The sequence below is a fragment of the Stegodyphus dumicola genome, chromosome 9 (genome assembly GCF_044657685.1).
Source record: "Stegodyphus dumicola isolate Sdum_Otavi_A_Nest chromosome 9, ASM4465768v1".
Lineage (NCBI taxonomy): Eukaryota > Metazoa > Arthropoda > Arachnida > Araneae > Eresidae > Stegodyphus > Stegodyphus dumicola.
The window spans coordinates 182,212,771-182,236,628 of NC_140776.1; the positions used below are offsets into that span (position 1 = coordinate 182,212,771).

General features: G+C 35.3%; 1 protein-coding gene and 1 long non-coding RNA gene across 2 annotated transcripts in view; both read left to right on the plus strand.

Annotated features, from left to right (window-relative positions):
- The window catches only part of LOC118185751 (uncharacterized), a 71,872-nt gene extending 52,154 nt beyond the window's left edge, over positions 1-19,718 (plus strand). The window contains exon 2 of the mRNA XM_085824434.1: positions 12,145-19,718. Coding sequence (XP_085680560.1) covers positions 12,145-13,674 — 1,530 coding nt within the window. The 3' untranslated portion in view covers positions 13,675-19,718. The remainder of the gene's footprint in view (positions 1-12,144) is intronic.
- LOC146995573 (uncharacterized) overlaps positions 1-23,858 on the plus strand; it is a 242,796-nt gene that overhangs the window by 131,672 nt on the left and 87,266 nt on the right. The gene's annotated exons all lie outside the window — the stretch shown is intronic.

Genomic DNA, 23,858 nt, shown 5'->3' on the forward strand with positions numbered 1-23,858 from the left:
TCTGGGACAGTTCACAATCAGAATCAAATAACAAATCTTCTCATAATACATTGTTACCAGCTCACTGCCACAGGTTCTTGTCGCTTTTCTCGTATTACATTGTAGTCCTTAGGCCTTTTCCTAGTTCCTTGTCGTGATTTGTTTAGTAGAGAAATCTTTGGCGTTTTCCTTTGTTGGAAATATTTGACAGAAACATTTTTAAAGTTCTTTTAAACAATATTTTATGTTCGTATTTGTGTTTAGAGGTACCTGCACGTACTCTGATGTAGAATTATGTCTCATAACAATTATTTATCGTATATATCTCAGCCTTGTTCCGAAAGTACATGAGAGCTTACAGTATTTTCGAAGTATCTTCGAAACTATAATTCGTTTGTATCTGGACTAACTTTAATTTTTGTGTTCATTGATACAAGAACGGTCTGCTATGTGGTAAGTGGATTCATCGGATGATGTCGATCTATGCCGATCAAGAACACATAAACCCATCGATCCAAAACAATGGCGTAGCGAGAGGGGGCAAGGGGTGTATGATGCCCTGCGCGCCGCTCGCAGAGGGGCGCCAAATGGTGGTCTCCAAACAAGATTTTCGTCATATCAATGTGTTTTTTTTGGGGGGGGCGCCGAAAGGGTATTTTGCCCCAGGCGCCAGTTATGCTCGCTACTCCACTGATCCAAAAATTCTCTGATAATTAGAAACAGGAAGAGGGATATTTGGTCATAATATGCCATGCGCGGGTGTGTCTGGATCCAAACTGCTATGGTATTTGATTGAAAACAAGCATCGATGTTAAGACAGTTACACAAGGGCTCGAGATGTGTAACAAATAACAAATGAAGCCATCTCTCCTCTTTCCATGGTTCTTCACGAGGGCTTTGGACTTCAGTATGGGGACATTACCAGTTCTTAATAATGAGTGTTTTTAAGCGTAAAAAAGAAACAGTATACAGGGTTAAGAATTGAATTACTAAGCCTTTAAAACTTTACCATATTTGAAAAGCAATTTTAATCGGATTTTTGAAAACTGGAAACCTAATCTTATTTAAGTAGTTATAAATGTGTGTGTGTTTTCTCTCTTAATGAACGACTTTCTTCAAAGGCTGTTTCATTCCTGAAATAATTCTTGAGTGATTAATAATGCAGATTTGCTATTAATTAAAGAAAAACATAGGAAATCACTTAAAGTTCTTCAAAAATTTTATGTTGTTATTTTGCTATTATGTTATGTCACAAATCCCAAAGAAAATTACATTTTAAATGTCACTTCGCTATCGATAAAGAAGACGATTATCATAAGAGTAGAGAAAACTCCCTGCAAAAGAACTAACTTTTGTTTGGCGTAGCTTTAATTTAAACTCTACCGATTTCGAGGGCAACCAGCTACAGGTCCCTCTTCGTCAGGACCAAAATAATTCTGCCAAAAATGGCAGAATGTTTTTAGCTCCTGACGAAAAGAGACCTCTACCTGTTTGTCTTAGAAATCGATAGAGTTTAAATTAAATCTATGCCAAATAAAAGATGTTCTTTTGCCTAATTTTAAGATGTTTTCTTTCAAGGCGGCGACTGAACTATTTTCTTGTAGGTGAGTCCATTAAATACAGTGTTAGAATCATCTTAATTAATCCCCCCTAAATCAAATCAAATCTCCCCCAAAATGGCGGACACTAGCCATTATAGGCATTAGGCACTAATAAGGCCGAGAGCTGTGCTCGCATGATACAGCATGTATTATGAAAAAGTGAAATAGAGATAAATATCACTAAGAAATATGCATATTTTTTTAAAACCGCTCCGATTGTTACTCTGTAAAGCCGTCTATTAGTCTTGTAACTTAAAATTAAATGAATCATATTCTTCCTGAAATTGGAAACAGCTTTCAATACTGATGATTTGCCTGATGCTTTGAATAATTATATTCTTATTCACAGCATAACTAACGATGCGACAAGTACCTCAAGATATTTCTGCTCAAGATATTTCTATTATTTATTAAAATGTTAAAAAAATGATAAAGAAAATGATCTTGAATGGTATCTGTGGGAACTGTCTTAGGGTAGCCATATAGCCTTCCAGATAGGTTTGGATTAATTTACCATAATTAATAATTCTAAACTATCAAAAAATTAAAATGTAATAAGACAAATCAACTATTGATTACAAATTTAGCCTGCAAAGAAAGTCTGCTGTTCATATAAGTCTTAAATGAAGGGATGGGATTATTATATTCTTTTAAATAATTGTTTATTTTAAAGGATATAACAATCCCATCTCTTTAATTTAATTTTATTATATCCTTTTAATAAATTATACCTTCAAACCGTTTTTTGCATTTGTTATTATATTCTAGTTAATTTTAGAAATCTAAATGTTTTTGTTTTATTTAAAAATACTCTAAGTAATTAGAAAACATCGGGAACGTGAAAAGGTTAACATTCATCTTAATTTAAGTTGTTTCCTTTATTGAAAGGCGTAAAATGAAACAAGGAAATTTCCATTCTCACCTTCGCGAATATCACTCTCCTAATCGTTTTCAGTCTTGCTCGTAGAATCTCATAAACAGTTGCGGTCACGGTACTTGACGTGATGGGAAAGTGAAAACGCATTCTTTGCGCAGATCCCCCAGACTTCGCAAATACAAAGAATTGTTTAATCTAGGAACGTAGTGTGTTCCAGAAGGTGAATGATCTTTGCTGTGATGAAAGTGCACTTTAATTTTAGGTTTGGATAATTGTGGTTTCGCATGGAGAAAACCACGCTGGTGATTGTAATGGAAAACAGGCTGTGTTAAGAATATAACGAGGAATTCGAATCGTAAACGCAAAAGCCACTGTGTGTGTTTAGAGATCCAACGGACTGGAACACGTTTTCATGGATCAATATATCTATACGTTTTATAGCCCATCCTATTCTCATTGATGCTTCTAACTGTTTTCTTGATCTTCTATGAATGGATTTTAATGCTTTTTACGAGACCTATCCCGTGGCTTTCAAAGTTCTTCATCCGCGAATTATTGTATGCGTCATTTAACTGGAATGGCTCGTAGCGACAGTGCATCTCTCCACTGTTTTCTAAACATATTTGTTTAATGACACACGAATCTGAAGATCCATGACCTCGAGATCTGGATTTCGAATTATTAGCCCAAACGGGCGTTAGACCCAAAAGGGCTGTTAGTCTCAAAACGGCATTTTGCATCGTTTCACTTTCTGCGATGATTTACTTTTCAAACTGTTGCCACCAAATATTATCGCCATATATTATATTTAAAGAAACTAAATAATGAAGAATCTGCACGAATATTTCTCCCATTGTGAAACCATAACGGTATCTAGAGCCATCCAGTTCTGAATAACGTAATCCTCCAACCGAACACACGGAAGCCCGAATTTTGAATTTCGAATTTATTTTATTATCTGTTTCAAATTTTGTAAAACTTAACGAATTTTTGACTAACAAACTCAACGATTTCAAAGTTAGTAATGGCAACACTGTACGGAAACAAATATTATTTCCAGCGCGCGAGACTGTGTATCCGAACGTCTAAAGATATGCTCTCATGAAATTATTTTCTTGTATTGCCGTTGAATTGAATTTTATGGTTTTAGTTCGAAGAACGTGATATTTAATAAATAAAGGCAACACACAAAACGTTAAAAAACGTCCCTTTGGATGTAATTTAAAATCTGAAACCTTCCAGATTTTTTTTCCTTTCATTTTAGCTTTTTTTATGCCACCCAATCCTTACAGTTGTTTGCTTCGCTACCTCCCTTGCCGAATGGCCCGGGGTGGAATCCCGGAGAAGGCATAGATGTTTATAAATGTATAGTATCTGTGCGGCATGGGGATACACTAAATGCGCGAATAATCTTCCCTCTCGAGAGGCTGGTAGTAAGGGAAGAATGGTGGGAGATCCTTGGACCCCTTCCCCACCGGGGTTGTTCTCCATTAAAATTGGGGGTGGAATTGAGCTAAATCGCGCTGTCACCGGTAAGGTGCTCAAGGTTGTTGCCAACGACAGGTGTATCTTGCACTCCTTGCACGAGAAATTTTGTGAGCTTGGTCAGACAAGTGAGCGTTAGTCAACAACAACAACAGACTTATATCCTTAAACTGATATTTTTGTGTTAGTCCAGCCTATGCTTGTAAAAAAATTGTCTAACCTCACTCCTAAGCCCTTGTATGGCCATGTGCAACGTCTCATTTATCTCAATAAACTCTCGAGGCTGTCTCTAGATAGGGGAGGGCGTGGGCCATCCCCTATCTAGAGACAGCCTCGAGAGCATGTTTACATATTTTAAACACCAGGCGTCATGGTGTTTAACATATGGCGTATGGCGTCAACACACAGCCATACGCCTGTTTACATATGTTAAACACCAGGCGTCCGCGTCCTCCGTCACCTGTCACCAGCCATTTATTTTGATACAAAATGTTGTGGCAAATGGTGTGTCTGGCCGTTAATGCTTTTATGTTTTCTGATGTGTGACGCCAAAACATATTCATTGTTTGTATGCATTTGAAGTGTAATGTAAATGTAAAAATTTGTTTATTTTTATCAAAATTCTTATTGCATTCATAATTAAATATGCATTTTTGACTCCGATGCACTGGCTGAGACTGTTTCATATTTAGAGGCATTTACCATTAAGCCAACCTTCGTGTCAACTTGCAATGTCTTTTCTCATGCACATTCACAATAATAATCACATCAATTTCATCAGATAGCAGTCACGCTAATATCAGAATAGTTTCTATAACGCCTTGAGTCCCATTTTTTCCCTTCTAATGATAGAGATTATTCCACAGAATTTCTTTCAAGAAATGCATTCTTCTCCGTAATCTCTGACGCAAGCAGCTAATGATCCTTTATCCTACGCCCTTCATTGAATTGACGACCCCAAAAGAAACTGAGTTTTCTACTGCGTGATGTGTAAGGAGAGGATTACATTTCTTAGCCGTGCATAATTGCCATCGGTAATTTCATTTTCAGAAAAATGTAAAGTTAGTCTGGGCAATGCCAGCAAGCCTGATTAAAGAATTTTTCTTCCTCGCTTCCTCAGTTTTAATGCAGTGTCTTTTCTTTTCTGTAGAAATAAACCCAGAATTGGCTTCATAGCTACTCCTACAGAGATGGTAGAAATATGTACACTGGTTATCATAAATTAAGGAAAAATCACGATTACTGAAAAAGTTACATGTAGAATTTCATGAAACTTACCCACTATATACAACACATAGCAAAGTATCAAATAACATGAAAATAAATTACCACACAATATTATAGAAATATATAGTATAGGTAGTATAGAAATTAGCACATGTATAAAATGAACAAATCGAAGGTGTCAGTTTGCTATAGTAAAAGTACCTTCAATATGGAATATGGTCGCCTCTAGAAGCAATACAGCACATTCAGCGATGTGTGATGCTTTCAATTATGCGGTCCATCAGTTCCATAGGAAGCGAGAGCCATTGCTCTTGCAAAGCAGTTGCAAGCGCGGCAAGGGTCTAAGGAGGCGGATTGAGAGCAGTTAGACGTCTCTTTAAACCATCCCAAACGTGTTCGATAGGATTCAAGTCCGGGGATCGAGCTGGCCACTCCATGCGTATAATTGTTTCCTGTTGAAGATAATCATTTACGATGCGAGCTCTATGTGGTCTTGCGTTATCGTCCTGTAACAAGAAAGCATCACTTATTGCCCTGGCGCATGGGCGCACATAAGCATCAAGGATGTCATTTCTATAAACTGGAGCATTCACGATTTCCGTTGGAAAGACATGGAGGTCTGTGCGTCCACCCAAAGAGATGCCACCCCAAACACAGACACTGCCTCTTCCGTATGCATCTCTTTAACGGATGTTTGACGGATGATAACCAGTTCCAGGTTCTCTCCATATCAAATAATGCCTACTATCGCGTTCTAGACTAAACCTGGACTCTTCCGTAAAAAGAATAGCCCTCCATTGCTAAGGCGTCCAGTGGACATATTGTTATGCCCACTGCAAGCGGTCCCTCCTATGGCGTGACTTGAGCAGCGAGCAAATGGTTGTTCGCCTCGCATACAGACCACCTTCGTGAAGCCTTCTTCGCACAGTTGACGTTGACACCAACCTTCCGGTGGCTTCAGCAAGGGAGGATCTAAGAAGAGCTGGAGTAGTGGTTCTATTCCTGCGTGCACATAATGTCAAATATCGGTCATCGGCGCTCGTCGTAGCAGTGGGCCGTCCTTGGCTAAACCTCTCAGATGCCGAATCTGTGGTTTGAAATCGCCTCCAAAGTTTATGAACCACAGAAGGACTCACATTTAGCGTCTGGCCACTTCTGTTTGACTTTATCCTGCCTCTAGTCTCCCAATGTCTCTCCATCGTAGTTCTGCAGGCAAATGATGTCTGGAGGTCATCGTTACGAATTATCTATCTCAGATATCTGATGTCACCATCACAGTGAAATATGTGGGATTGCTCTCAAACATGGACTTTTATCCTCCTCACAGATGACGTATTCCGAGTGCAGCGCCACTAATTTGCATATTGCAGTTTTATTCAGCTACTCTTACTTGGCAACATATTTAAATTGCACACGGTTTGGCTTATTTTTGAGGGATTTATCGCTATTTTTGTGATTTTTCCTTAATTTATGATAACCAGTGTATTACAGTGGTTCTTAACCTGTTTTGCCTCATGCACCCCTTTCATCATCGCTAACAGATCATTCTCCTCCCCCTCTACTTTTCAAAACTCGAAAAACACAAAAATTCATTTATTTAGGTTTATATTATTTTTATCGTGTTTTATGAATTTTAAAAAAATGTACAGAAAATATTGATAAATACGAAACCTTGAATAAAAGTAGCTTTACGTATTCATAAATTAAAACTGATAAATATAGCTTTTCTATATGTATTGTAAGTTTATTATTTAAATTAAGCAGTTATTTACAATTTGAGTGTTTACTAAAACTTCTGCTTTAAGTTTCCTCACCAAAATGTAAATGAGTGTAGCCCTAAATTGAGGAGTTTAATACAGGAGGTGCTTCTGGCCTGCACGTGCATGCTACATTTAGTTTCTGCTGGCTCTGATAGGTTGAGCCCACCAGCAATCGTACGGTAAAGTCGCTGTACGCAGGTACTTCGGTCCAGGGTTTGTATCCCGGCGAACGGGCTGATTGCATATGAGCATTCTGTACCGCATCACGCGCGCAGGGTGAAATCTATCCTCATGATTGGATAGGGCTTCCGATGACATCATTTCCTCTACGCTTAGGAACGCCTTGACTTTCCTTGGGCTCAAATGTACACTTCCATACCGTTTGTTTACATTTTGATAGCACCGAAAAGATAATTACCGTTAATGACGGTAATGGCGGTTAATGGCGGCTAGATTATGGCGGTTAATGACGGCTAGGTTATGGCGGTTAATGGCAGTAATGGCGGTTATGGCGGTTAATGGCGGGTAATGGCGGTAATGGCGGTTAATGGCGGCTAGATAGTTTTGTTCCCGATTACGCTTATTACACTGTAGTATGATGAATTTAATATAAAAAACGGCCCACCAGCGGCCGAGCGGTAAGTCGCTAAACACTGGTAGTTCGGTTCGAGGTTCGAATCCCGCGAACGGGCTGGCTGCATGGGTGTTTTCGTGGTTTTCCCCATGTGTAACGTGTATACGAGCCAGTTTCCTTTAGAAAGTCCTTCACGAAGGCATTCCTCCCCTTAGGCAGATAGCCCTAGTGTGCTTTGCCATAATTAAATGTACCAACACCAACACCAACTAATATAAAAAATATGGAGTGTTTTTTTTGGTTAATTATTAATTTCATATTCATTAAATATAGATATTTAGGAGATGCAGCCTCCGAAAGCATGAGACAAGGCATTTTCCGCAAACACAAAGACTTTGCGAGCTAACATTAATACAAAGTAAATGCACGATATTTGCAGTCAGTCTGAAAAAATAAAATTTATTTTTGAAGTTAGACTACTATAGATTTAGAACACAGAAACAGAGATACGTATATATAAATTGAATATTTCCTATAAATATGTACTCTATGAATGTTGCACATTTTTTTAATGTGTAAAATCTTTTATACCTATATATATAAAAATAGTGCTTATCAGAGAAGAATGTTTCTTTTCCTATACACGTGTACTCAGCGAATATACTGAACGCACCTTTTTCCTTCATTTAAGGCAATAGAATGTTCGAAGTGGGAAAGACAGGGACATTAAGATGGAAAAACATAAACAGTTGTAAAGGAAATATTTTCTCCAATGTGAAAGGAACTGAATGCAGCAAAATCTCAATAATAATATACTTATTAGCACATATGCCTTTACATTTGGCCCACCAGCGGCCGAGCGGTAAAGTCGCTGAACACTGGTAGTTCGGTCAGAGGTTCGAATCTCGCGAACGGGCTGGCTGCATCGGTGTTTTCGTGGTTTTCCTCATGTGTAACGTGTATACGAGCCAGTTTCCTTTAGAACGTCCTCCACGAAGGCATCCCTTCCCTTAGGCAGATAGCCCTAGTGTGCTTTGCCATAATTAAATACACCAACACACCTTTACGTTTGTGTCGAATGGTCATGTAATCCTATGTGTTTTGTTTTTTGCACTAAATTTATGAAGTCAGTTATTCATATAATCTAAGTATTTAAGATTGCTTCTGATTTTAAAAGCATCTTTGAAGGATTTTATGATTTTATCATACCATAAACAGGATGCCATCTGCAAAAGGCTGCATATCAATTTTTTCGGCTAGCATTATTATTCAAAGAGTACAAATGATTTCACGTTTCGCGGGTCATTTAACGAAACCAAAACTATACGAATCCTGCTTAAACGTTAGTAGACCAAGAGAAAATGATGTCACCAGAAAGTATGTCCAATCACAAGTACGGATTTTTCCGTATGCGCGTAGCACGGTACAGAATGCTTATATGCGGGGTAAGAATTGTAAGAATTGGAGGCTCCCTTCAGAGCCCACCTGGACACGAGTGTACCCATAGCTCAAAAGAAGGGGCCCCGTATCTCCACAAATGAGGGCAGCCAGTAACCCAGCCACCCCAAACAACAAACAAAAATACTAAATCAAAAATAAATAAGCACATCGAACACAATATTACAGACTAACAAACAAACAAAAAAATCCATAAACACAAATTCACAACATAGAACACCACAGATATTTTTTTGTGTGAGAAAAGTGCTAAATTTTACTATGCCTAACAAAATATTCTCTAATTTACTCTAAAATTCAAAATGTTTCAAAAGCTCATTTAGTATAATCAGATAGGTTGTAATGTTGCTCGGCCCCAACCTGCACGCAACAATAGTAGTGACTGCTATGAACTGGAAAGTATACAAAACTCTTAAGAAGGGTTTTAACTTCCTTTTTATTCTATTTTAGAAGTTACAGATGCATGAACTTGACGCTCACAAACTATGCCGACTCGGCGGTAAAATAAAAATAAGAAACTAAAAATGAATAATAACAAGTTACTACCTACGAGGCTCTCTGAACGTAACTAACCTAACCGCGTTCTAAGATACAGCTGATATTTCAGCAAACTTTCTGAATATTAAGTTGAAAGATTCAACTATTTGCCGAAGCAAGCACACAGGCCGCGGTTCTTCAATTTGTACCTAGCAACCTTCACGCTCGTGAAGCAAGAAAGCACACTTTCGAACTCGTTTCCCTTCTATTTAACTCAAATTACTTCCTCTGACAATTTGAATACTTTGCGCGTTCTACTAAAAATTTACATACTCTGGCATTGGCAATTCCAGGGGAAAGTAAGGCTTGACAGGAAAGATATCTTAAACTTAAAATAAATGTTAGTTAAAATAAATATAAACCCTACAAGGTATACTTTAATTACAGAAAAAATTTTAAGCTTATTTTAACTACAGCAGAGTTTGAAAAAAGGTACATCGAAAATGGCCAATTTAACATTGTCGGTATAGGGGTTTCTGATACCCCTTAAACTACAATCAACCACGAAATGCCTAGCATCACCATCAACCTGAAAATTATAACATAATTTATTTTCCTGCAGATGTTTATATGCGGGGTGGCTGAATAAGCGTTTTCGTGGTTTTCCCCATGTGCAACGTATAGATGAACCAGTTTTCCTTAGAAAGTCCACCGGGAAGGCATCTCTATCCTTAGGCAGATAACCTCGAGTGATTTGTTATAATCAAATAAATTAAACTCTGATAGGTTGTAATTAGTCAGCTTTGCGTTATATCCCTGCAAAATTTGAATTTTATACGGTAGAGTTACTTAGCCAGTTTAGAGTAAGATTTAAATTATATAATCTTTGACTATCGGTCCACGTTTGAAATTGAATTTGAATGTTCCTTTAGTTGCGTAGAGTTACTTAGCCAGTTTAGAGTAAGATTTAAATTATATAATCTTTGACTATCGGTCCACGTTTGAAATTGAATTTGAATGTTCCTTTAGTTGCGTAGAGTTATTTAGCCAGTTTAGAGTAAGATTTAAATTATATAATCTTTGACTATCGGTCCACGTTTGAAATTGAATTTGAATGTTCCTTTAGTTGCTTCTCCACGAGCTGTGGTTGATATTGACAGCGTAAGAAGTATGAGCCTTGGTAAGCTCAACCCGTGGAGAATCCCGTGGAGGGTTGAGAACCCCTGATGTACTACCAAGATTTTTTCTAAAATTTAAAACAAAAGTTTCATATTAGTTGGATTCTCAGAATTCCGATAACCAAAGCACCTGAAAACAAAATATAAATTGCACGAAATTCAAGAATTATACCATTTAGTTCAAGGTGAATTTCAATGTTTCGCTGATTAAATTTTATATAAATGTAAGGACTTGTTCACTCAGTAGAATAATAAGTTTATTTTCTTATGAATCAGTACTGAATGACTAAACTAGTTTGTAGTCATCTCCTCAAGTTATTGATATTAACCTTCTGAAAATGCTAACACCTACTACACTTTTATAGTCAAAAAGGATTGGATTCGATTATATGAATTACAGCAAAGTACACGACGACTATATCCTTAAGCGAAGAGAAAGGTCGTTCGTGGAAAGACGTTTAACGAAAAATGGCTTGTACTTGCATTACACATGGGGAAAATATCACGAAAATTTCCATGTAGCCAACCAGTTTACCGGTTATGAACCTGGGTCGAATTGTCAATGTTCACGGATTTTACTGCCACGCTTCTGGTAATGAAATGTGAAAGTATGAGCCGAATTCATGTGAAATTAATGAAAAGTCGTTACTGCATTAATAACTGGATTGTCATCTCTTAAGAATAAATGGTTGCCATTCTAATGAAAAATGAATAACTTAAGCATAACCAATATCTGATTAAAAACTTTGAAGGGAATGTAATTAGGGATCATATCTTCATATCTCTTCAGCATTCCAGCATAGTCACTATTGCGCATATTAAACTCCAAAATGCAATATAAGAATAGGCTTTCCATATTAGGTGATGATCATTTTTTGCAGCCAAGAAGACTATAAGCCTATATTGTTAGTTCTGTTTGGAACAAATCAAAATACTAACATTCCGAAAAGGTATGATCAACTAAACGATAATATTTGAATCTTGTGAGTACTACTAAGGATTAGTTATATTATTTTAACATGAAAATTCTATCAAATATTCTTAAAATCTGATTAATATACATATTACACCCTTTAAAGCTTGTTTATCACTTAGTGTATCATTAAAAAGATTAAATACTTCATAGTAAACGGACGTTTCTGATTGCTAATTTCATTTCATACAAGTTATAGTGGAATTCTACTATTATTACACTACTATAGTCGTGATAGTTGCTTGAATTAAGAGCACCTTGTAGAGTCATTAGGATTTTTTTTTGGAAGCAGACGAGATGAAAAATTAGCAATCACCTTCGCCGGGAATGGAGCCATGGACCTCTGGAATACCGGCCCAGTGTGCAGAACCACTACACCACGAAGTCACGCTAGGAAGGCGGGAGAAATATCTTATAACCTTATTGTTAGGGTCTTATACACAAAGGGTTGAAACATGTTTTGTAACTGATATATTAACTACTTACAATATATGAAATGGTTTGTTGTTAGGTAAACTAAATATGTATTATTTACTTCTTTTTTTTTCATTTTAGCCTTCTCACTACGAAGACATGACGTGGTCTCCATCTGGTAGACATTTTCGATCTCCTGGCTCAAGTCCTGAAACTTACAGAAGGATCATACATACTGAGGATGACTTCCCACCCAGAAAGACAGATCATGAGGAGGAGTTCTTTAGCGGTCGCAGGAGTCCAACTTTCCCGAGAAGAATCTTCAAGGAAGTATGGAACGAATCTCCCAACCATCGCTTCCCTGATCGACCTAGAATGTTTAAGAGGGTTTTCAAACCAGGTCGCTGGGACAGCGAATTCGATGGCGACATTCCTAACATAAGAAGAGTGGAACGGCAGTTTGATCATGACTTTGAAGACGGAAGGCCTTCATCGAGAAAATTTGATGAAGAATTCGACAAGCGCTTCAGCGCGCGTGATCTTCAGAAAGATCTTGAGGAAGAATTTGAGAAAGCTGAAGGCAGAGTCCATCACATACCAATAATGGTAGAACGTAGGATGGAAGAAATGAAATCACGTTTTGGTAGAAATTCCCCGCCTCCTGATCGAGCGGTTGAAGAAGATTATTCTGAGGAGTGGGTTGGTCCTCAGGTTCAGCATTTGAGAAAAACCTTCGAGCCTGAAGATCTCGGTGTCAATTCTCGGTATAACCATCATCGCGTTCCAACCAGTGGAAGACCTAGAGCTTTTACAAATCCTACGCAAGATTCGTGGGATCCTCACGCTATCCATACGCTTCCAACAAGAAGAATCCATAAAAGTTCTCAGAGCTTCGACGATTCGAGACATCCGGTACCACCAAAATCAGTATTCCGCTCTTATTCGGAAACACACGAAGACATCCCTAGGCAGCAGCAGCAACACTCAGCAGCTTTCCGATCGCACTCGGATGGACACTGTCCAAAACAAACATACGTTACTAAAATTGAAGTCAAGTTACCTTCCCAAAAAGAACGAGAAGAGCTGTGCTCAACTAATATCCAAACCAAAGGTGATTCTTATGATGATCAGGTGAAACCCCAGAGGCAAAATATTCCAAAGCACCAAGAATGTGAAGGGAACGAAAATAGAAATACGAGTCAAACTTCTGAGACTTATGAGGAACGTAAACCAAGAAAAAATAAGTTCGACAGCCCTTCTCTTCAACAGATAGCTGTTATTCTGCAGAATGTAGAAGATCTTGTCGTGCGCGTTGAGGCATACAATGGAACTGGTAGGGATAAACAGTTTCGATTCCTCGATGAAATGTTAACAAGATGTATGCTACGCCTCGATGATATAGACACCGAAGGAAGAGAGGACATTCGAAGTGCTCGCAAAGCTGCAGTAAGGGAAGTTCAGTCTTGTATCGACAAACTGGAAGCCAAAGCAGATGAGAGTGAACGCCGCCAAAAGGAAAAGGATTCCGAATCGAAAAGTAGTGGAAATTCAGTTGATCAAAGTGATGAAAATCAAAATAAAATGGAAGATAAAAAATCCTCAGAAGAACTGAAAAATGACCAAAAAGAAGAAACAGATAAAGTAGATGATAATGAGCAAACGAAACTGTAGACTTTAGGTACACACTAAGTCGTTTTTGACCGGAAAGTAATTCTATGAGCCCTCTTAAGGGGACTCATGCACCTTAAAACCCATAAGGTGTTCGAATAGGTGACTGTTGCAAGAATTGGGATAACTTATTTATTTTAAAAGCAATTACTACCAACTTTTTACAGCTGACTACGTAATATAGCTGCTTTCTGAAATAGTCATCAGAAAGTTTGTGTTGCCACAAATATTTTTATAATTTAATCCGCTTTGTGACAACATTTTTCGTCATATTTCCAACTTGCGCGCATAGTTTAAAACATTCTGTTTCATAATTTAATTCCATATTTAATATATAGCTTTTATAACATTTGAAAACTACTCTGAACCTAAAATTCTAAAACTTTCATGTTACATTTTTATTTTATTTTGAGTTAAGTTTATAAAATGTGTTTTATTAACAAAACTTTTAATGTTTTCGTCCATAAAATGTTTCACTATTAAAATACTCATCAGATTGTTGGTTCAGTTAGAAAATAGCGCCCATATAAAGAATTCCATCCAATTTCAAGTATGTACCATTAGCCATTTTTAAAATATCATGCGCGCAAGGTGGAAACATGGCGAAATATTTTGTCACAAAGACGATTAAATTACAAAAATATTTGTGGCAACACAAGCTTTCGGGTTACTAGTTTCCAAAGCAGGTACATTACGTAGTCAGCTGTAAAAAGTTGGAAGTAATTGCTTTTAAAATAAATAAAATATCCCAATTCTTGCAACAGTCCCATATTCGAAGATCATGAGGGTTTAAGGTGTATGAGTCCCCTTAAATATGAATACAGCAATAGATAAATTACCATAAAGTACATTACTATCACGTGAGCCGAGAACTTTCATTTGAAATAAAAAAAAAATGGCTCGTCATTATTTCGGGTCTTGTATTTCCTGATTAATAATTTTTATAGTAGAAATGGATAATGGTACAAAGTTTCTTTGCTCGGTAAAACAGAAAATAAAATTTAACAAATTCTTTGAGTGAGCTATTTTATAAATAAAATATAAGAAATGGCTTAAAAGATGAATTGAATTAGCCTTTACTTTGACTCTAGCTTTTATTTTATATTAAATTAAAATACTTGAAATCAACGATGGGGCGTATCTTCTTGGAAAAGATGTTCAGAAGAAAAATAGGAAGCAAAAATATGTGAAACCGAGTTGAAAACCAAAATATGTAGTTATAATTTGATGTTCAACAAAGGTATTTACTTATGAAAAAATGGCTGCTTCGTATTTAATTGCAGTCAGACTTTAACGAAATACTTTTTGAAGTGTGTGAAATAAATTTAATGTGTTCAGAAGTGTGTGAAATAAATGGCGAGAAATATAAAACAAAGGTCAACAGTCATTAACGAGAGAACAAAACAACGTGTCGCTTTTGTTTCTCTATGTTTCGTCTGTTTAAACTGACGTGGGAAAGATAGACCAGTTAGTACCTCTTGAAGGCAAAAAACATCTTGGAATTACTTTGGCTCACGCTAGTTCTGAAGCCGAAAATTATTTTTTAATTACTTCAATTGATGCTAAAGAACAGCTGATAACTAAACTGCTGTAAATGTGTTTCTGAAACAAAATAGTTTTATTGATTACAATATTATATAAACTTAAAATCTGTAAAAAGAGACTGAAAAATGTTGATAAAAATCCATCAGATGCCCTGTGAGAATTTTTAATTGCGTTGTTAATTTCTGCTATGCAAAGATAAAGGGCATTTTAAAAGCAAACTATGTTTTCTTTTGCCATTTTGTTTACTCATTTTGAGAATTAAACTAGGGACTAAAATTAGGACTATTTCTATTTATGCCAGCTATACTGTTTTCTTTCGAGTTTTCATCTGTACAGCGTTAGCTGCTGTAGAACAAATGTATATATCTGCCTACCTCTTGTTTTATTAAACGTCTGGCACGTTTAAGTTTTTTTTTCAGCACTTTTTTGTTTCTACTTAATATAAGCTTATATATTCTATTGAGTCTTAAAGACGGTGTTTAAATTCTGTTTATATTCATTTTTATCTTTTTTGATGTAAATACTTTGAGTGATTTCGATATATGTGATGTATCTGTGTGAAAATGTTTCATTTCTTATAATATGTTAAATATCTAGAGCCAAAAGAAACACTTTGTGAAGGAAGACATGTGTTTTAAGGAAGTATGTAACTTATATTAAAAACTAGGGATAGACATCGAATAAAAAATTCAATTTTGAAGATTTTTAAATAACGTATTTTCTAGCCTATATTGAAAACAGGATATTTTTAAGTTGTGGTTAGGAGACTCATTTTATCTAATACCTTAAGTAATTTTACGTGAAAATCATTTCATGTATTTTCAAAACATAATTATACAGATTATTTTTATAACTAGGTAAAAAAGTATACAGAGATCATATTTTCCAAATACGCATTTAACTTCCTGTCTAGTGCATTATGTTTTTGATGTATAAAATGTGCATTTTAATGTATCTTTTTAAAGGTCATAAGAGGTTCCGTAAGAAAGACAAGAACAAAATCATACTAAATATGGCTACCATTTTATGATACTGATGGATATTATTTTATGATACTGATGATCTACTTATATATTATTTTATGATACTGAGCAGTAAAGAAAGAATGATACTGAACAGATGTTCAGTATCATTCTTTCTTTACTGCTAATTAATTCATGGAAAAGTCACGAAGTCATAGAAAAGTTTGTTTCCGTATAAAATATGTTATTTTTCGCATCTGGAAACGGGAAGTATAGTTCGACCGCCTCATCCGCGACCATGAGCGCACACACGCATGCGCCATTCGGACTGAATTATTGTCAAAATAAGGTGGAAGCATGGGGACTTTCTTTCCGTCGAGCATATAAATTCTCTCTTTCCGGAGAAGAGAAGCCTTTCACGTCGCAGCAAGTAAAAATACCCCTTTTGGACGAGTCTAAGTGTTTTGGCAGAATGCCAACCAAGGTTGCATTGGAGACGGTCGAACTATAGTAACTTCCTTCCTCATTTATACATCATGAAAGTACTTTTCCATTGATATCAAAGTACTTTTCAATCAACAGCTGCTTCCCAATAACGGAAGCGTGATGGGAGTTGGCACTGCGCCAAAACACATTTTAGAACCTCCTTTTTTATTAATGCACATAGTTCGGTATTACCCGTTGTTTCTAATTTTTTCAGTAAATTTAATTGTTCTTGCATTCGCTGTTTCTTAAATTTCAAACCATAATCATGAGTTTTATAATAAAATTAGAAAACATTAAAAGGTTTGGTTTTTCTTCAAGGATATGCCTTAAAATTTCACTTAAAAATACATTTGTTGAATTAAAGCACCATGTTATCAATACAAGTATACAGTTATTATCTATTCTAAAATCCATTTAATTTTACATTAATTTTCCATGTAAAGCATTACTGTATGCTTTGGATATCTGAATAATATTTACCTTGAATATCCTAGTTGAATGTGCGAAGAAAGTTCATATACAGTAGAGCCTCGATTATCCAATATGAGCGAGCATGAAAGTTTTCAAATACTTTCGAAATGTTCTTTTTTCAAGTAAACCATTATTCAAGTAAACCATTTTTTCAAGTAAACCATTTATTCTTGAATACTGCAAAATTGAATTGAGTCGAAATATTTTTATTATAAATATTAAAATCTCTGCAGCAAATATTCGCATTTATAAACACTAATTATTGAACCTATAATCTGCTTGTAATATTCTGAAGTAGTGAAACTTGTGAAAAATTCTGCTGCGTGCAATTTATAATAACATTTCGAGATGGAACGGATGTATAACTGTAATGAAGCAACGATACAAATAACTAATATGAAACTAAATACAATTTATATTATATATTTCTAATTCATTAACATTCAAAATATTACTGAGAAACTCAGTTTCTGAAAACTTAGTCAACACTTTTATTTTAGATCAAGACTGCCATACACTTGTACAGTGAGGTTGAACATCATATTGTTACCTCACCGATTTTCTTCATTAATTTGAACTTTCTACACAAAAAAAGGAGGAAAGTTCTATATCTCCCGTTCTACTCGACCGATTGATTTGCGTTTTTTATGTCTCGAAAGCGCGACTCAGGCTATATATTGGATTTATATATAGCATTGCTCTAACTCAGGTGTTCTGACCCAAATCAGAGTTTTTCTGTAGTGACACAAATATGTTTTCCATATTTTCATTTCAGGACTCAAATTATGTCTAAATATTGTAACCTTTGGTGGAAAATCTACCGAGAAATTTAAAAATTTATCTCTGAGAATTTTTGTAAATTTTCGCCAAATATAATTCACTTGGCGAAATTCTTAATTTATGATAACCTGGCTTCCCTCCCTTTCATTGTGCACGGAAGGAAAAATAGGTTGCATCTGTCATTCTTTTAAATAATTTTAACAAAGTGGGTATACCACATTTGGCGTTATTACGGCTTGTAACCAATATGCCAAATTACAAAATGCTCCAGTATGTAAATTCTTGTGCATATCTTGGGATATGTTGAATAAAAAACTCCAATTTTTTGCAGGTTTGCCTAGAAACATATCTACTTTAAAGTGATGGATGGTAAAATGTTTACAAATTGTAACTCAAAACCTTTAACGAAATATTTATAAAAATTACAGACGAATACAAATTTTAAAAATAAATCAAAAAATATCTGAGAATTTTATTTGGATTGAACTGAAATTTTGAATTGTGAACGAAGGAATGAAGTAAGTTTAATAAAAAAGAGATATTAATAAATATGTACCAAATTTAATTTAATCCAGGAGCTAAAATTTTGAGAGTTATTGTTTTTAAAAACTGTGCCCACGATTTTTATAAAATTTGACACTTTGGCATAATTTGCGCCGTAGAATCAAAGTATGAAAAAAAATCGATATGTTCTTTCATAAAAAGTTCGATTTTGAGTCGAAATACTTATGCTGGAATAATTCTCTATATAAATTTCGCTTTTAATTGTATAAAGTCGCGCTTTTAATTGTATACAAGTCGCGTTTTTCGAGGTTTGAAATACGCACGTTAAATTTCGTCAATAGAACCAGTAGAACGGAAGATACGTATAAAACTGTCCCATGTTTTGGGTCAACGTGTACACTTAAAGAAAATAATCGTTCAACGTCAAAATTTTTTGTGGACATTGACAGGTAAGGGAAGACGACTTTATGTACGTCGGGAAACGAACTTTTTTTTGTAGTCCAGGAGAATCGAAAATTTAGGGTAATTCCAGAGTTCAATCTTTTAATTTCAATTTCAGAAAGGAATTATTTTGCAGTATGTTTTCGAGGAAATTCTAATAGATATCCACATAAAAATTATTAATTATTTTAAATATCTTATCCATTTTATGATACTAATGGCTGTTATTTTATGATACTGATGATCTACTTATATATGATTTTATCTACTTATATATTATTTTATGATACTGAGCAGTAAAGAAAGAATGATACTGAACATACTGATGTAAATGTAAATACCATGTAAAAGCTTAGAAAAAAAATTAAAAATCATACAAAAGATGTAAAATTCTAAAATAACCATTACACTTCCTCAGAAAAATCTGATATTCTCGAATTCTTCAAAAATCTCCTAGCGATAATTATTGTCAAAATTCTGTCTACTGTTGAATTTTATTGCACTGCGGGCAACTCAGTGCTTCGATAATCAAGGCTTTACAATAAGAGAGTTCTCAAAGTTCAAATACATTTTGAGTGATGAATAAGTACTTGGTTGTAACAATATTTTTCAACGATTTCGAGATAATTTCATGCCATGTAAATGATTGCCAAAATATTTACCTTGCGTTTATTCGGAAGTTGTGGTAGCGGTTATCAAAGGACCTGTTGATAAAGATAATGTAAAATTTAGCGGGTCCAGGTGCCTGTACAATTTTGAGAAAGTATGTAATAAATTTTGAAAAGTGTGTATAGTTTGCCTCTGGTGTATTCTGAATCTGTGTTCTGTATTTGAATAAAACGAAGTTTGAATTATGAATCTGAATTTTCAGTTTTTATCTCATGCATTGTTCTCAATTTTTTATTACAAATGTTTATACTATACGATAACACTAATTTACAATCACTAATATCCCCTGTACAACCTGAATATAACTGGTAGTAACTGAATGCCTATGAAATATTTCTCTATACATAAATGTGTAGGATGTTACGAAAAGATTAAGTATCTATAAATGTATCTTGAATAGCTGGCCATAGATCCACAGCTTCATCTTAAGAACACGTCAGATACAACTATCAGGCTGCGACAGTTTTGCCCACATTGTAGAGTCATTAGGTTTTTGGAAGCCAGCGAGATGAAAAAGGAGCAATCTACTACGCCGGGAATCGAACCACGGACTTCTGGAATACCGGCCCAGCGTGACCGTTACAGGTGACAGGTGACGGAGGACGGGGACGCCTGAAGTTTAACAGAGGTTAACCCCTTCGACTGAGTATCGAAAACGCGCGCTTATCGCTGAGGCCGGCAGTGTCTTCCGCGAGCGTCTCTCCAGGGCCGGGGGCTTTTTTGCTACTAAGCCTAAATCCATGAAATTTCCGAAGTATCAACGCATTGTTTAATAATGCTCTATAGAGTATTTAAACGGCTTATGCTTTATAGATATTTTTATATATATACTTTAATTACCTTATTTCTTGTTTAAATGCATATTTTACACATTTTATTTTAATTACTCACCATTTTATGATTTTTAACATTATACATCTGAAAACTAAATATATTACTTAAAATTCTCTTTTCGTATGAAAAATTTTAAAACACGGATCTACACACAGTCCTACGTTACATTCCTTGAATTCGTAATAACTCATTTGCCGTTTTGGAGGATTTCTCCGGGAATATGAACAAACGAAGCATCGTCGTCTCATTTTCTTATCAGTCTCTTCTGAACAAAGTTTTGGAAAATGTCTTTCAGTTAATCTTTCAGAATCGATATCAGAATTTCAGAATCAATATCTGAAATATTTTGCATCATTTCTGCTATTTCATGCTCTGTTAAACATTTTCGACGCTTCGACATTGAAACGGTAAAAACAGAAAGAATTCACGTCTAACAAGATCTAATTATTTTCTAAAAACTGAACTGTAAACGGAAATACTCAACGCTTTAGCGCATATAAAACTTCTACTTACAATAAACAACTATCACGTGCGAATAAAGTGCGATTTAAAGAGACGTCATAAATCACGCCATTCGGTAACATTTAGTTCCTCGTTTGTTTATATAATCAAAAACACGTGTATGTGAGTCATGCTTCTCTCATTTCGAGTAGAAGGTCTAATGCACATGTATCTGAAACCATATGGACATACAGTGCCATCTTGTGGCAGAAATTATAGTTTGAAAAACGTTCCAAGGTACTGGCACAAATACGTGACAGTCGGTAGAGAATGCAACAATGCTCTGGCACGCCCGCGTGTCGGCTGGTAGATAAGTGTGTTCGTTGCTGGCAAGTATACGTGACAGTCGGCGCGAAGGGGTTAACAGGCATATCGTGACCGTTACACCACGAAGGCACGTTAGGAAAGTGGGAGAAATACCTTATATACTCCCCTTTTTAAAGGGCGACTAGGGTTTTGGGGGACCTAGTCGCCAAATCCTGGGTGCGGAGAATCATCATGCACAACCCTTTTAGTTCTGGCGCCACTTGTAAAGTCATTAGGTTAATTGGAAACAGAAAAGATGAAAAATATGCAACCGCCTTCGCCGGGAATCGAACCACGGACATCTGGAATACCGGCCCAGCGTGCTACCGTTACACCACGAGGGACGCTAGGAAAGCGGGAGAAATACCTTATAACATGGCCCTTATTAGTAAATCTATGATACTGTTGCTGTTGCTTACGGGCTCCTAATAGATTGAACGTACACAGAAGCGATTTTAACTTGATAATATTTATTTTACAAAAAAGAACACTTTTCTGCTCTGGATCTTTCCCAATAACATTTGTACAGCTCTTCACAGCATCACAGTGTATGATCAGCAGTTATACTTTAAACTACTAAGAACATTAAACACAACACTATGCAAAGCGCATATAAAGAACGAAGCTAACACGGAGATATCTCAATACTCAGAACTCACGCTGAACCAAACAACTCAGAAACTGATGCTCTCTCCCTTCTAATATAGCTTTCCCTCCGAAGGCCGAGAAATCTTTAGTACTTTCCGTTTCTCGAAATTACTGGAAGACATATGAGGGCCGGATACGGTTACAGAGATAGTAACATGTGCTAACAATTCCTGGCATTTGAAAATTTAAACGTGTAATGCTGTTTTCTTATTATACTGGATTTTAAACATTTAGCACTATTTAATGAAAATGATAAACATGGTATCAAAAGATTTAATTTTTCATAATTATGTTTAATAAAGTCACTAAATAAAGCTATTTAATTAACTTTATTTAGTGAAAGTTATTAAAAATGAATGCAGAAACAAGATATTTGGATTATTATCTAAAATTGTTTAATTATTTTCGAGAGTTTTGGATTTACTTTGAGAATAATGGGAATATTTAAAAATCAATGAAAAATTTTGAAATATTGGTACAAAAAATGGATGTAAAATGATATTTTTGAGTATAACATAGAAAATATGCAATATTTTGACATTGAATACTGTTATAATGAATGTTAAATACTTAAGAAAGTAATAATATTTGTAATAAAATTATTGAGAGTAATATAACTGAATGGTAAAATTTCTAGCAAAAATTGCATTGAACTTGTTGTAAATAAATGTTATAATTAATTAATTATTATGTAATATGTAATTAATAAATAATTGTATCTAAAGAGAGAGTATGTTGAGGGAGTACTGGTTAATGAATTATATTTATTCAATCACAGTACCAGTTGCAATTATACATAGACTTGACCCAAATGTCCCACAATGGTTGCCAAGTTTGGCGACAAAAAATAGTCGCCAAAGAATCGCCAAGTGGCGATATATCGCCAAATTAGCGATATAGCCATTTACTCAATGTTAAATAGACAAAAAAACTATTATTTCACGTATAAATATTACATTATTATTATTTACATATTATTAAATTATTTACATACGTACAAATAAAATTATTTACATACGCACAAAATTAGTAACAATGCATTAAAATTTGATACGCAAAGGAAATTCCAGTTAGCAAATTATTTTCTTATTCTGCAGATCTTCTTATAAGAAAAGAAATTATTTTGAAACATGCAAAAATGAGTCCTGAAATCGGTTGTTATAGCTTAAATAACTTAAATCCATTTCATCCAATGAAAAATAATTATGAGGACATCGATTTTAGAGGTCATATAACTTAGCAGTTAGTAAGGTATTTTTTTTTTTTTTTTTTTTTTTTTTTCATCTTTTCACAAGCTTTCGTGTTGTAGCTGGAAGCATGTCCGACGCGTAATCGGAGGGCCCGGAGTTTGAAGAGCGCTGCGGATTTCTTCATCGAAAAATTCTAAAAGACTGGCGCCCGAACTAAAAGGTGATGGACGATAATTCGTCCATCACCTTTCGTCATCATTCGTCCATCCATCAGGATTTGGGAACTGAGTCGACTCATACCAAGCCACATTCTAAATCACGGAGGGTGTAAGGTATTTTCTCTCTCCTTTTCTTTTGACTTCGGGGTGTAACTGGATAGCACGTCCTAGTACCAAGTCAAGTGTTCGAATCCCGGCACATTTTTCAAGTCTTCAGCATAGGTATAACCTAATGGCTCTACAAATTTATATAAGATTCTAAAAAAAATAATGTAAAGTGCCATTAATTTTAATTGTATGAAGTAGGATAACTTTTGTTAGACTGAAATTGACTGCAGAAATCATTTCGCATAGAAGTTTTGCTCTATAGAGCCAACATCAAAATAAATTTTCATATTTTTTACAATAATATGTCACATGATAAAGTTGATGTAGTCTAGAATTTTTTTTTTTCTTTTGTTATTGCTGTTCTTAAATTGGAAACATTTATCCGCGATCAACTTTTCAACACAAAAATTCCCGGAAATTGTTTAATTCCCGGATTGTTGCAGTTCTGCCTTATTTCTAGTAAACTGGCCTTCAAGTGGTTTGCTCTCAACTATTTTAGAAGCTATAACTCCAGTTCATAGTCG